At 33.5% G+C, this 14,134-nt stretch overlaps 1 protein-coding gene across 3 annotated transcripts; it reads left to right on the top strand.

The window, feature by feature from the left end:
• Nucleotides 1–1,138: 1,138 nt before the first annotated feature.
• On the top strand, nt 1,139–12,457 carry LOC114376454 (germinal center kinase 1-like). Of its 3 annotated transcripts, XM_028334572.1 has the most exons (22): nt 1,190–1,258; nt 1,349–1,462; nt 1,740–1,886; nt 4,479–4,535; nt 5,220–5,247; nt 5,326–5,448; nt 6,552–6,663; nt 6,812–6,849; nt 6,963–7,016; nt 7,426–7,494; nt 7,622–7,738; nt 7,876–7,944; nt 8,398–8,477; nt 8,708–8,836; nt 8,911–9,187; nt 9,771–9,860; nt 9,954–10,121; nt 10,428–10,546; nt 10,632–10,761; nt 11,517–11,635; nt 11,711–11,884; nt 12,078–12,276. In XM_028334572.1, exons 3-22 carry the CDS (start codon nt 1,792–1,794, stop codon nt 12,115–12,117), a joined length of 2,088 nt encoding a protein of 695 aa, XP_028190373.1. In that variant the 5' UTR covers nt 1,190–1,258; nt 1,349–1,462; nt 1,740–1,791; the 3' UTR covers nt 12,118–12,276. The 3 variants fall into 3 exon arrangements, with proteins under 3 accessions (XP_028190372.1, XP_028190373.1, XP_028190374.1); XM_028334571.1 differs by lacking the exon at nt 1,349–1,462 and having other exon boundaries at nt 1,139–1,258; nt 12,078–12,457; XM_028334573.1 differs by lacking the exons at nt 1,190–1,258; nt 1,349–1,462; nt 1,740–1,886; nt 4,479–4,535; nt 5,220–5,247 and having other exon boundaries at nt 5,343–5,452.
• The last annotated feature ends 1,677 nt before the right edge of the window (nt 12,458–14,134 follow it).

Below are 14,134 nucleotides of genomic sequence, written 5' to 3'. Positions count from 1 at the left end.
ATATAAAATGTGCTCAATTGGATGAATCCGAACAAAGGGTAGGAGGAGGGGGTGTGCATGAGTGACTGCCAATCTGCAGGTTTGCAAAAGAGAGTAGAGATGGGTTAAAATATATGAGGGTATTTTTGTAATAAAATAACAACAAAGGGGTGCAAACGTAAAAATGGGGCACATTTAGCAATTTCCTTTATCATTTATGATGTAAAGAAAAATAATTGGGCTGAAAAAGTAAAAAACGCTTGTGGAATGGACACCATTATGTGCACTGAGTCAAATTACTGGTACATCCAGCGATTTCACAATTTTTCCATTTTGTCCTTTCATGAAAAGATACGGATCAACTAATCCGTAAGCCTCATACGGATTTATGAGATCCACGGATTAGCCCAATCCATAAGTTTTATTTTATTTTATTTTTAAAAAATGTGTTAAAAATTAATGATTTAAGCAGGAATTAAATCTGTGACTTTTAGGTTATCAGCACAACGTTCTAACCCATTGGACTAATAGGATAATTATGTCATAAAATAAATAATGTTGTTATATATAACACTAAATTTTTTTATGTATATTTAATGTGCATGTAAATTTAAATAATAAATTTTATGACAATTAATTTTGATATAACTCATACGAATTATTTAATTCGTCTATTTTTTATAAATAAAAAATATTTACTATTAAAAAAATAATTTATTAACATATTAAAAAATATATTTTTGATTTTTTAAAAAAAAAACTTACGAATCACGTAATCCATACAAATTAACTTATATGAATTATGTGATCCGTATGAATCATACAAATTAATTCATATGGATTATATAATCCGTATGAGTCATACGGATTATATAATCCATATGAATTAATTCGTATGGTTCATAGGATCACGTAATTTGTAAGTATTTTTTTTTATAATTTTTTTCAAAAATATGTTGCTGGATCGCTGGGTGCACCCAGCAGTGCTCTCGCGGAATTGGATGGATTTGGTCCAACAAGGAAGTGTGATATATTAGAACTTGATTGGATGAGGCCTAAGGTAGTGGGTGGTAGCTGGCACAAATATTTGGAGTAGACACGTGTTTTGTTGTGATGGGTGCTAGGCTTTTTGCAATAAAAAAATTTGGACGGTGTAGATTGAAACTGAAGTGGTTTTGCAAACCCTTAAACTGTCACTAACCCGAATCGTATTCATTTCACGGGTCACGAAGTTTGAATCTAATTCGAATGCCACATTCTGCTGTTGCCAAATCTCGATGTGGGTGTTGCGGTTTCGCTTTCCTTTTTTTTTTTTAATTTCTCTGCGAACGAAATCTCAGTGTCATTCGCGCATTCCATTTTGTTGTAGAGTCAATTTTGCATCCTAACTTCCACCTAACAATTATTGCACTGCTCCACCGAGCTCTCACATGCTTTGCTTTCAGTCCACAGCTTCACTGCATCGTGCCTCTTTTTTTCAATTGTTGTTTATTAAGCTTTGATTTGTTGATTCATTCGTTTAGAATTTGAGTTGAGGCTGAATTGGGGTTGTGCAATTGTGTATAAAGTTTTTTTTTTTATTTGATTAATTCGCTTTGATGCTTACAAATTAAAGTTGCTGTTTTGAAATATGATATTTTTGAATGTGGAAGTTTGGTTTTGATTTTATTTTAATTGGTGGAATTTGGAGAATGTGGGGAGATTTGAGATTTGTGATTTTCACTATTTACATCTCTGAGTTGTGCTCTTTGGTTTTTCAGGTGCATGTGGTTTAGTCTGTGTATGAGGCTTTGAGTACTTGCTGCTGAGAGAATGGCTGATGTGGCAGGTCTAGTTGAGGCCTCAGGATCGAGATTCAGTTCATTGGAGCTTATTGGACAGGGATCATTCGGAGATGTCTATAAAGCGTAGGTGTTAGTTTTAGGACTGGTTTATTGAGCCTTGCAGAGTCAAACTAACTTTGCACATTGAGTTTAAATCATAGCAGTAATTGTATATGCACATTGCTTGTTCATTGGGTTAATGAATAGTTCTATTGTAGGGCTTTCTTTCCTGTTGTTTCTGCAGGTGGAATAATGTTGAGGATTGTTTTGTTAATAAAAATTCTTAAACTTGTTTTTTAGATGCTCATTTGATATCATATGATTCTAAAATGCGTGAAATTTGTGATTTGATGCTAGTGTGAATAAAAAACTTCGTATCCCATTGCCCAGAGGCTCTTCGCTATGCGAAGGTATGGGGGAGGGATATTGTACGCAGCCTTACCCTTGCATATGCAAAGAGACTGTTTCCGGATTCGAACCCATGACCAACAAGTCACCAAGGCACAACTTTACCGCTGCACCAGAGCTCGCCCTCTGATGCTAGTGTGAATAAAGAGCCATTAATGTATGCAAACATTTGACAAACATCACTATAGAATGGACTGGATGGAATTTTTGGATAATAGTTTATATTGAAAAAAAAATGTATACAATGGTATCTTATCAAGGATAGTTTAAATTCTTTCTCCAGAATTTGGGAAATAAGCATAAAGATTAGCCATAGTAGAGGGACCGAAAGTAAAATTTAGCCTCTTTTTTAAGAGCAAGTGTCTAATTGCATTTGTTTGTTACTTAAAAAGAAGTAGATCATGTGCATCTTTGTTTTTTGATAATTGATAAATGGTGTTAAATATTACTATAAACACAGCAACAATGACCTAAGTTTTTACTATTAGATGAGGTTGGCTACATGAATCAGACAATGCCATTGTGCTCTGTATAAAACTAATTCTTTACTCGGGCTATTTAATCTTAGATACTTTTTAATTGTTTCACTTCGAGTCTTTCTTTGTCTATCTTTACCCTATTAATTGGGCTATCCTCCATTTGATTAACTCTTATAATTGAAGATTTTATTAATCTTCTGGTAATATGTCCAAACCATGTTACACTCTAACATACATTTTTACCAACTTTTCCTCTATATTGCCATTTCAAATTTCTCCATAATACGTGATTTCCTGATTTTTTTTCTTTCTATATAATATTAAATCCAACACAGCATTTTCATCTATTCTACTATTATGCTCTTGTTGGCATTTTATCATCGAACATATAGTATCATAAAGTATTGCTTGTCTTATGGCTATACGGTAAAGCTTTCCTTTTAGCTTAAGCGGCATGTGTCTACAACAAGTAAATCTTGAAGCATTCATCTGTTTCAATGTCTCTATTGCTTTGTATGATAGATGTAGGACACCTAAACTGTATTACTTGTGATATGGTATGATTCCCAAAGTTCACCTCCAAGCCTATGCTAGAGCACGTCTTGCTGAATTTTCATTTCATGTACTTCGTTTTTGTTTCTACTTAAATGGAAACTTTGTGATTTTTCTCTATAACTCTAGTTTACTATTTATTTCCTCTCTTGACTCTTCCGCCTGAACTATATCATGTGCAAAAAAACATGTATTTGGGGCACTGGATCCTGGATATGTTGGGTATGAATGTCTAAACCAGGAAGATCCAAGGGTTCAAAGTTGACCCTTGGTGTAAACTTATAGAACACACTCATAGATGGTCTATCCATGTAATGTTACAAATATTGGACAAAGCTTAATGATGGCTATCTATTGCCTACCACTATTCTCTTCTTTGATCTAGGCCTGTCTCTGTCTATGTAAAAATTTGCAACAAAGCACAAAATAGACTTATAGTTTAAAGAGAAGGATGTATGTCCTTTTCAGATCAGTTTCACTTCTTAACTTTTCCATTATAATAGCAATTCTTATATTGGATTTTCATTTTCATTTTCTTTTTGTGTTTGTTTGTGTTTGTTTAGAATTTGAAGTTGTATGTATAATCTAGAGCATGTCACACTGTGCATGAAATATATAATTAGAAAATTCATAGCTGGCTTCCTAAAATGACGAGTCTAGTTCCAAGAGAGCTACACCTTGCTGGCAGATATAGGTGGTCAAGCATGTATGTGTGCGTGCTTTTGTTCTTATTGGTAGGTAGTAGTTAATAGTTGTGTTTAACTAACTATTTTTTTAATGGACATGACCAGGTTATTGAAACTAAAATTCATAGTCTGAAGATGATCATTGAAAATTCTTATGTGTTATTTATTTGAGCTCTATTTGAGCTCTTTGTATAGCGAAGAGCCTCCGGGCAATGGGATACGAAGTTTTTTATTTGGTTTGGTTACAATCTGTGAGAATAGAATTTTACTGTCAAGGATCGAAGAAAATTTCTACTTTAGCAAGTTTGTGGATATTGTTCATATAATCAAGAGAAAAAAATAATAATAAACGAATACATCTGAGGAACTTCCACAAGATTATTTGTTTTTGGTTGTCAGTTATCATTGTAACATAAAATAAAATTATAAATTGACATGGTCTAAAAAACTAGTTATTGTTCTCTGAACGTCTTTTATTTACTGTCCTAAGTTAGACACTCAGACATGAACAATGAGTTGTTTGTTTCTTTGTTGTACTATCTTATTTCCAGATTTGACAGGGAGCTCAACAAACTAGTCGCCATCAAAGTAATTGACTTAGAAGAATCGTAAGTCTGTTGTCCCCCTTCTGTTATTTCCTAGAATGCTTTAATTCTTGGAACTACTGTATTGGACATATTAGGGCTGCTAACCAATTTTATAGCAATGAGAATCCTAAAATATGTTGAAAAGCACATTTCATTACATCATAAAAGATTGCCTGTCTATTAGAATTTTGGGACATAACACTGTAAAAATATCATTTTCTCCTTTTTCTTTCAATCCTTGATAAGCTCTTTGTACTAGGGGAGGGCGAAGTCTGAAGTCAGGTTGACCATTCCAGTTCACTTAATTCTGTTGAAGATTTTGGTAGAAATAATACTAATAGAGGAATATTTGGTAGATGAGTTTTCTCTCCCGCCATATTTCTGACAATTGAATATGGATAGGACCCAGGACAAAAGAATGAAAAGTGTGGAGACAAAGCAGGTGGTTTGTGTTAGGTGGTTAAGAGTAGTTAGTTACATAATTGTTCAAGTGATTAGGTTAAATGGACGGACAAGAGTGGAAGGAGATTTCATTCTCAACAATAGTTAGTATTAAGAAAACTGAGCATTAGCTCAACTGTAGAATGGGAAACCCCTGGATGCAGTATTAACATCATATTTTTGCTGTGTTGTGCTCTTAATCTATATGCATTTATTCCTCAATACTTCCTAATTGGTCTTTCCTTTCTTTTTGTCACTTCACAGAGAGGATGAAATTGACGATATCCAGAAGGTATAATCCTGTAGATTACTTGTACTTGATATTTGCTGTACCCAACTTTTTAATTTTGATTTTGTTTAATATTTTCAGGAAATTTCTGTTCTGTCCCAATGTCGATGTCCATACATTACTGAATATTATGGTTCCTATCTCAATCAAACTAAACTTTGGATAATAATGGAATACATGGCTGGTGGTTCGGTTGCTGATCTAGTAGGTTACTTCTGTTTGCTTGCTTCTATATGTTAAGTGCTCGAAAATTGAAATGGATGTTTGTCAGAAATCATCCTTTAGCGAGACTTACCCTGCTTATCCTTGAACTGTCTGATATATTTTTGACTTTCTTATAATTATTTTTTTATCAAGACAAAGAAGATTACAAAGAGCTAGGAGGATAAGAGACCATCCTTTTAAAAAAATGCTAAAAAAAGAGAATGAAATGCTTGTTAGAGAGCAGCCAAGAGAAAAAATAGTTACTTGAATTCTTGGTGTGTAATTTCTGATAAGAGAAAATAGTTACAAGCATTTTTAAAGTATAAACATTCAGCTTATCGCAGAGTGTCCTAGGGGAAATGCTAATGGTTGAGTACTCAATACTCCATCTTTAGACTCCAATCGACCAAAGAACTGATATGCATAAAACTGGATTATAATATTGTATTAGTTATAATTCTTGTATGTTTATAATATAACCCTTGTTATAATAGGAGAAACAGAGGAATAATTGACTGAAAACTGTGTGCTTGAATCAAAGATTATGTGCCTATAAACTGCTATTATTAATAAATCAGAACATTATATTTTGATTTTGAGGGCGAGCCCTGGTGCAGCGGTAAAGTTGTGCCTTGGTGACTTGTTGGTCATGGGTTCGAATCCGGAAACAGCCTCTTTGCATATGCAAGGGTAAGGCTGCGTACAATATCCCTCCCCCATACCTTCGCATAGCGAAGAGCCTCTGGGCAATGGGGTACGAAGTTTTATTATATTTTGATTTTCAACAACCTTGTTATCGTCTATGGCAACAGAATTTGTGGATTAATGCTGGTTGATTTAGTTGTATGACTTTAGATGCTTATAATTTTTTTCTTATATCTTCCTTCTCTTTTGTTATTTTTTTTCCATTGGTTGTTCTAGGAAGATTTTTTATCCTTCTTTGTACTTTCCCTGTTATTAATTTTCTATCATTATATTTTGAATGGCCAGTTTTTGTGTGCCACTATTTATCATATTTATGTCTGTTAACATTTCCAATATGGTTGTATGCCTTGTTTGTTGTATCTTTTTCTATGGTGTTAATTCTGGTTTTGCTTCTGTAGATCCAATCGGGTCCTCCCCTTGATGAAATGTCAATTGCTTGCATTCTACGTGACTTGCTGCATGCTGTTGATTATCTACATAGTGAAGGAAAAATTCATAGAGACATTAAAGGTATCAGAAGCAACCCCATTGCCATTGAATTTTTCGTACTTTGAAACTTCTTTTCTCTTGTCTATATGTAGTTTTGTAGTCATGGAATTTTCTTTTTTGTTTTTACATTAGCTTTGTAATTGACAGCATTTACATGTTAATTATACAGCTGCAAACATTTTATTGTCTGAGAATGGTGATGTAAAGGTATGTTATATTCTGACAGGTTATATCCAATTTGTTTATTTTATGATTTCATTGAAAAATGATGCATGTAATAATTTGAGATGCGGACTTGCATACATGTGGAATGTCACCAGGTTGCAGATTTTGGTGTTTCTGCTCAATTGACAAGGACTATATCAAGGAGAAAGGTAAACATATTTCATTGAAGTTAATTGAAAGTGGATGGGTTATTGATATAGTATTTTTTTTCATTACATTTAGAGTAAAAGTTATGTCTGTTATTTTATGATTGATCATCTCAATCGTAAGTTCTTAACCTCCTTTCAAGAGAACAAAATTGTTCTTTTTTTCAGTTAGACTCCCAAAGTGAAGGAAACATGGTGCAGAATATTTTGTGTCTACTCCTGATGTAATATGAGTTGGGCAAACTGAATCTTGAATTTCTGTTTTTTTCTTGTATAGGCTGTAATTTTCTGTGGTAGTCCTTACCGCATTTAATACTTTGTGCAATTAAAAAATCACTTGGAGTTCTAAATTAGTACTCTACAGCTCTTCATCTTTGACTGGATACATATTTTTTTTTTTATATCATAACAGACATTTGTAGGAACACCATTCTGGATGGCACCTGAGGTTATTCAGAATACTGATGGATATAATGAGAAGGTTGTAATATATTTAGTCTAAATCTCTTTTGTTATGTTTCTCTTTGGTTCTGTTTTTTCACCTTTATTTTTAGTTTGTTAGTCATTGTTTTTCTTAGAATCATCACTGGAGTAATCTGTTTTTGCAGGCAGATATCTGGTCTCTGGGAATCACTGCAATTGAGATGGCAAAGGGGGAGCCTCCACTTGCTGATCTTCACCCAATGAGAGTGCTTTTCATTATACCCCGAGAGAATCCTCCACAGGTTGAGTTCTTCAGTATCAAACAAGTCAATCTTTCAAGTTTTGAACCATTTTATGTAAATTGAGTTTTTCAAAGTTCAAACAGAGATATTATTTTTTCCAGCATAACGTAGTTAACATTTAATCTCATTTTCTTCAGCTAGATGATCATTTTTCTCGTCCATTGAAAGAATTTGTTTCTTTGTGCTTAAAGAAGGTTCCTGCTGAGGCAAGTGTCTATGCTTTTCATACACTTATTATTATTTCATTTTCTTTAGTTCTCTTGGCATAGTTGCAGTTCTTATATATTGTTAATGAAAAGGTTCTGCTTTATGATTCAAATAGAGTCAAATGCTCACTTTATGGATTGTATGAGAATCCGTGCGGTATTCCTTTTTACACTTAATATGCTTTTCTAGAACATTTATTTTTTAGCGGGAAAAGGTAATAATAAGAAATATTGGACGTAGGATATGCTAATTTGCATCCTAATTTAGTAATAATTGGGATAACAGAATTATTTGTTTATTTCCTGTTGAAATTTGTAGCTGTCAACTTGATATGATATATTATTTAGTTTTCCCTAATTAGAAGCTTTTTAGACTAGCTTGGAGTGGAACTGGTGAAGTTGATCTCTCTGTCAGGCTCTTAATTCCCCTCCTTTTAATGGATTCAATTCCAGAGGCCAAGTGCTAAGGAACTTCTCAAGGACCGTTTTATTCGGAATGCTAGGAAGAGTTCAAAGCTTTCAGAAAGAATAAGGTGTGAATCATTGATAAAGGTCTTGCTATATTTTATATATGTAATTCTACCTATTTTTGCTTTTGGCTATTAATTCCCCCCCCCTCTTGTTCTTCCATTTCATTCTTTCTCAAAAAATTTACTTCTGAAACCCTTTTGCTGGGCAACTTTAGCCATCAGAAAATTGAAAATTACAAGTATTATTCCCCAGCTTGTGGTTGACATGATCATGCCTTGTGGCTTCATTATAGGGAGCGTCCAAAGTACCAAATAAAGGAAGATGAGGAGACACCCAGAAATGGTCCAAGTGGGATGGGGGAGGCATCAGGTACTGTAAAGGTGGCAAGAGATTCAAGAGGTGAAGAAAATAATCGACCCAGGTAGGTTATGATTGTTGGCTACTATTTTTATTTTATATATATTGAATTTTTTATGGACAGTTTCTAATTTGCAGTGATCAGGGTAAAACCCTGAAAAGTGCTGGATGGGACTTCAGCATTGGTGGATCACAGGGTACTGGAACCTTCCGTAATGTTTCTCGACCACCGCAGTTTAGAGATAAGAAAACTGAAGTTTCACATAATCAGCTTACCCAACGAAAAGCTCCAGAGAGGGGCTATCAAGGGGTATCTGTCAATAGAAGTGCACTTAATGAGTCACTTGAAAGTTCCTTTGGAAGAGATCTTAGAGTTCCCCACCATGATGAGCATCTGGATAATCATCTTGAAGATGTAATTGATTCTGTGTTTCCGTCTTTGTCAAAGAAGTTAACTAAATCAGTTGAATTATATATTTTGCAGCCACATCTCCAAAAAGGATCCTTTGAATGTTTTTGGTATTTATAAAACATTGGATATATGATTAAGAGAAAAAGGGTTATACACTGTTTTACAATATCATCCAATCACAACCTACCATGTATGGTAAGATTGTTGACTTTTATGGTAATTATTTTAAAAGTCATATCAACAGTGATTTATGATTAGATGACGGTGTAAAATTAAGTGCATGACCATTAAACTCTGTGATTAATGCTTAACCATTTTACTCTAAATAATTACCCGCTGAGCTTTTAGATACTTTGAGCTGAAACTGATTTCTGTACAGCTGATGTTGCTACCCATTTAGCATACACAAACAACAATTATATAGTCTCTACTCTCAAGTGGTGTAATTATTTAGAGAGCTCACCTCATTAATCTTATTTGAAAAAATTGTCAACTATGAAGTAAAGATGGAATTACTATGAACTTATTGAATATTCATTTTGAACAACCTGGACTGCCTTGATTTTCTGAAATCATCAATTTGCAGGATGAATTATCTGGGAATGGATCAGGAACTGTTGTTATTCGATCTCCAAAAGGATCAAGGTCATCTGCATTTCGTGACCAGAGCTCTCTGGTATTGTTCAAGCTGTGTTACTTTGATAAGAAACTTATTAGTTCTTACAGCTGTTCTGTAAAGTCACAAACTGAGAATTTTGATTAACTGTAGTCTAGCAGCAGCTATGCTTCTTTTGAAGATGCTTCTTCAAGTGGAACTGTTGTCTTACGTGGCCAGCATGATGAGTCTGATTCTCCACAGACACCAAGGTCTCGATTGGGACTTAATGACAGAAATTCAAATGCCTCAATGGAAGATAGTGCAGCAAATCTTGCTGAGGTACCATTTCTCTGGGGTATAACTTGTAAATTTCTCTTGCATGTTGATCAATTTAGCACAAGATGAGCATCCCCCCTTCTTGTGTATAGATTTGGTTCCATGATGCTGTTGATTTATTTGTAGAAGTGTAGAACAGTATTTTATGATTTTCCCTTGCTATATTCTTAAACCATTTCCTAAGTACCCGTGTCGAAAATTTTTCACTTTATGTTCATTTATAATTTATTATTAGATTTGACATGTTTGTGATTACTTCAGATTGATATTGCTTATAAACAGCATTTTCCTGCCTGTTTGTCTCCGTAGGCAAAGGCTGCTATCCTGAGGAAATCGAATGCTCGAGAGAGACTTGCCCGGGGAAAAATCAACAATGATAGACAGGAAAGCAAAAGAGATCAAAAGGCTAGTAGCTCTGATTCTTCAAGGTACATTCATAGCAAAGAGCTGGTAATTTTTTTGTTGCTGAAGTAAAGATGTGAACCTACATTCTTTGGGAATTTTTTTTTTCAGACCGCATGGTGAATATGATGCACACAAGAGCATGTTAAGATCACATCATGCTAGTGATGGCGAAGAAAGTGCTAAAATAATGTCATCGTCGGTGCCGTTATCTGTTTTACTTATTCCTTCATTAAAAGAGGTAAATTCTTACATATATTTTATCCATAATATTTCTAAGCAGCGTGTTAGTGTAAAATTATATTATGACTTCCTTTCATTCTAAATAGAGAGCTCCTCTAGATTCCATAATTTAAATTGTTTCATATGTTTATTATTCAGTTTTGAGTATGACTCACGAGCTATACTGACTATTTATTGAAAATTATTATTAGGTTTAATTATGTTTTAAGTCCCTGAATTTTACAGTAAATCAATTTTTGGTTCCTCAAATTGAAAAAAAAAATCATTTCTCTTAAATTTCAAAAAACACATTTTTAGTCATTGGAGCCAAATGACGTTAATGGAAGTGCTGAAAAGTAGTTTTGTGACGTGTCCACTTCCGAGCACATGCCACCACTTCTGTTAACTTCGTCCAGCTCCAGGAACTAAAAATGTATTTTTGGGAATTTGAGGGACTAAAATGATTTGTTTTTAGGAGACCAAAAAGGGATTTACCCCAAATTTCAATGACTAAAAACATAATTAAGCCTTATTACTATTAATCACCTACATTATAAAAACAGAATGAAGTTAAAAAAGAATATATGTGAAGAAACTTCTATGGTATTTTATTTTCTTTGGGGGGGACTGGGGTGGCGGAAAAGTGAGGATGATTGGACACTATGAAAACTCTGTTTGATAAGATGGAAGTTTTGCATGCTTTTGGCAACTTACCGCGTGAATAGATTTTTTTGTTCTTCTTGGTTTTTGTTATGTTTTGTGTTTGTTATGTAGGCCATTGCTGATGATCCAGAACTCATGAGGGCAGTTATCAATTCTTTAATAAACATGGAGGGTACAAAACCTAAATCCTGTGATGTTTTTGTCAAAAAGTTGCTTCAGCGATTGGCAAGGTTTGCCTTCCACTCAAGTTCTTTAGAAAAACCAAAAATGGAAAATATATGTATCTCATTCTCTTGTATGTGCAGTTCAAAGGAAGATTCATTGAAGGACATGCAGGGACTGGCAGGCCAACTATTCAGCAAGAACAAGTCAGCTGAAGAAACCCAAAATGCGGAGGCTGATAACAGGAAGAAACAACAAAACAAGGAACATAATTCAAATAGCAATTTAAGCCCACTAGCAAGATTTCTTCTCTCAAGGTTTATGGAAGTTATCATTTTCCCAGTGAATAACTTTATTCAAAGTAGTAGTGTAGTACTAGTTATGAATGGTGCACTTTTTCCTAGCCTTGCTAGTGAAATAAAGAGCATGACTCTCTCATTCCCTCCTTTTATTCACATTTTATGGCAATTGAATATGCTTGTGAATAATCTCTGGTTCTTTGTTTAACAGATGGCAGGGCCAAACCTCACGGGATCTAAACCCATCTTGAGCAGAGTTTGAAGTTACAAGATACCAATTTGTGTGTTGTCTCTATTTATGCCTTTTTTTTTCTCTCAATTAATTGTACATATATTATTGTAAGAAATTGTTTTTCTATGTTCTATTATTATTATTATTATTATTATTATTATTATTATTATTATTATTATTATTATTATTATTATTAAATTTACTTTTTCTTTTAATTATTTTTTTCTCATAGTGATGGCGACAGTAATGCTGTATGAGGGTTTTCTCAGTTACATGCAATTTGTAACAAAATCTACATTGATTTGTATTTTCTGATAGTTCTCTCTGCAAAGTGGGATAATAAGCCAATTTACGAATTATCTTTTTCTTGCATTGTTTATCATTTTATGTCTTGTGATTTGTGAAAGTTCAATTTTGAATGGTATTTTATTTACTCCACCGCTTCATTGTAGCAGCAATTTCACCTATTGGAAAGACTTGCAAATTATCTAAATACAGTCAAACAAATGAGAACTCAGTCATTTAAAGAAGAAAACCTCAACGTACTAGTAAAACATTTGTGATCACTTTCAATCCAGCTTATTTAGACCATCATAGTTTTTTTTTTCTTCTGAAATTAGAAAAATATTCCTATTTGCAAACGGATGCTAACTATTATTTTGCACTTCAACCCTCAGGATATCCTTTAATCCTTCTAGAGTAATTAAGTAATTTTAGAGGACAAAACAGTAAGTACGAAATCATAACAACTGTATTGATTAAAGAATTCCAAGTTGTCATAATCTATTTTCTAAGTACATATTTTTTTTTTGAAGTACATAAATTTAATTACAACTTGTCATAATCTATTTTATAAGTACATAAATTTATGAGAATCTCAATTATTTTTTTAGTATAATTATAATTACACCATAACCACATCCAAATTCGATCAGGACAAAAAAAATTAATAACACTTGACCTATCACATAGAAATTGGTCAAGTTTATGGACTAGATGGTGGTTCGAACAACCTAATAATTTCTATTCGACAAGATGGTGGTAAAATATAGTACACAGTAGAAAATACAATTCCAGCATGTGACATGTTATGTAGAATAAACGGTCCCAGCAACACAGATGAAAGATTCTACTTGGATGGTGTGAATAAAACGTTTGACTTAACACTTTTCAAATCACTGTGACTTCACTTGTGTTGTGGCAATTCCCATACACTGGCAACCATAACTTTGCTACAACAAATTTCTTTTATTTTCTCCATCTCTGTGTGTTTAACTTGAAGGTGCGGTGCTCGCTATTCATTATCATGTCTATTCAGCATCATCTCAGGAAGATATGGAGGTTATAAAAGCTAGGAAGAGTTCAACTTTTGAAATGGCTGACTTTGGGTAGGTTAATGTCTATGTTGAAGAACCAAAGAGAAAGCTGGAAGTTGTTCTGCAACGACCCTACGTAGACTTGTTACTTGTTAGAGACTTAGAGTTCTTGTCTTATGCATGCAACCACATTAAATATTCGTTCTGAGAGAGAGAGAGAGCTTTGCCATTATAATGATCCTAAACTATTTGAGTAAGATTGTTTTTCACAGAATATACCTGTGCCAATAAAAAAGAGAGTTGTTGTGCAATCTAAGTTAAAAGGCAATATTGTTTCATCTTTTTTTCCCTTTATACTTATTCCATGAGAATATGATTTCATCAGAATTCGTGAGGGTTGTTCTGAAAATTATTTTTTAAGAAAGTATAAATAATTTATGTATTCCACCTGAAAATTTGTTCTTCAACAATATTAGAAGTACTTTGATTCATTCAAAACATCTTTTCTTCATGTTAGATATTTCATTTTAGTTAAATAGCAGTGTTATTACTGTTATTCATGTATTATAAATTTATGCTTAACAAGTTTGATGTGTGGTTCTGCGTGTCTCGGACGTGGGGGAGGGAAAATCAGCACTCATGATTTGAGTTAAAAGAAGTGGTGAGACTACCTTGGTTGGTTGCTTTTAGACAGATTCAACTTGTGATGAATTTATGTTA

The sequence above is a fragment of the Glycine soja genome, chromosome 11 (genome assembly GCF_004193775.1).
Source record: "Glycine soja cultivar W05 chromosome 11, ASM419377v2, whole genome shotgun sequence".
Lineage (NCBI taxonomy): Eukaryota > Viridiplantae > Streptophyta > Magnoliopsida > Fabales > Fabaceae > Glycine > Glycine soja.
The sequence above is the reverse complement of the archived record's forward strand: the minus strand, read 5'-3'. Positions and strand labels throughout refer to the sequence as shown.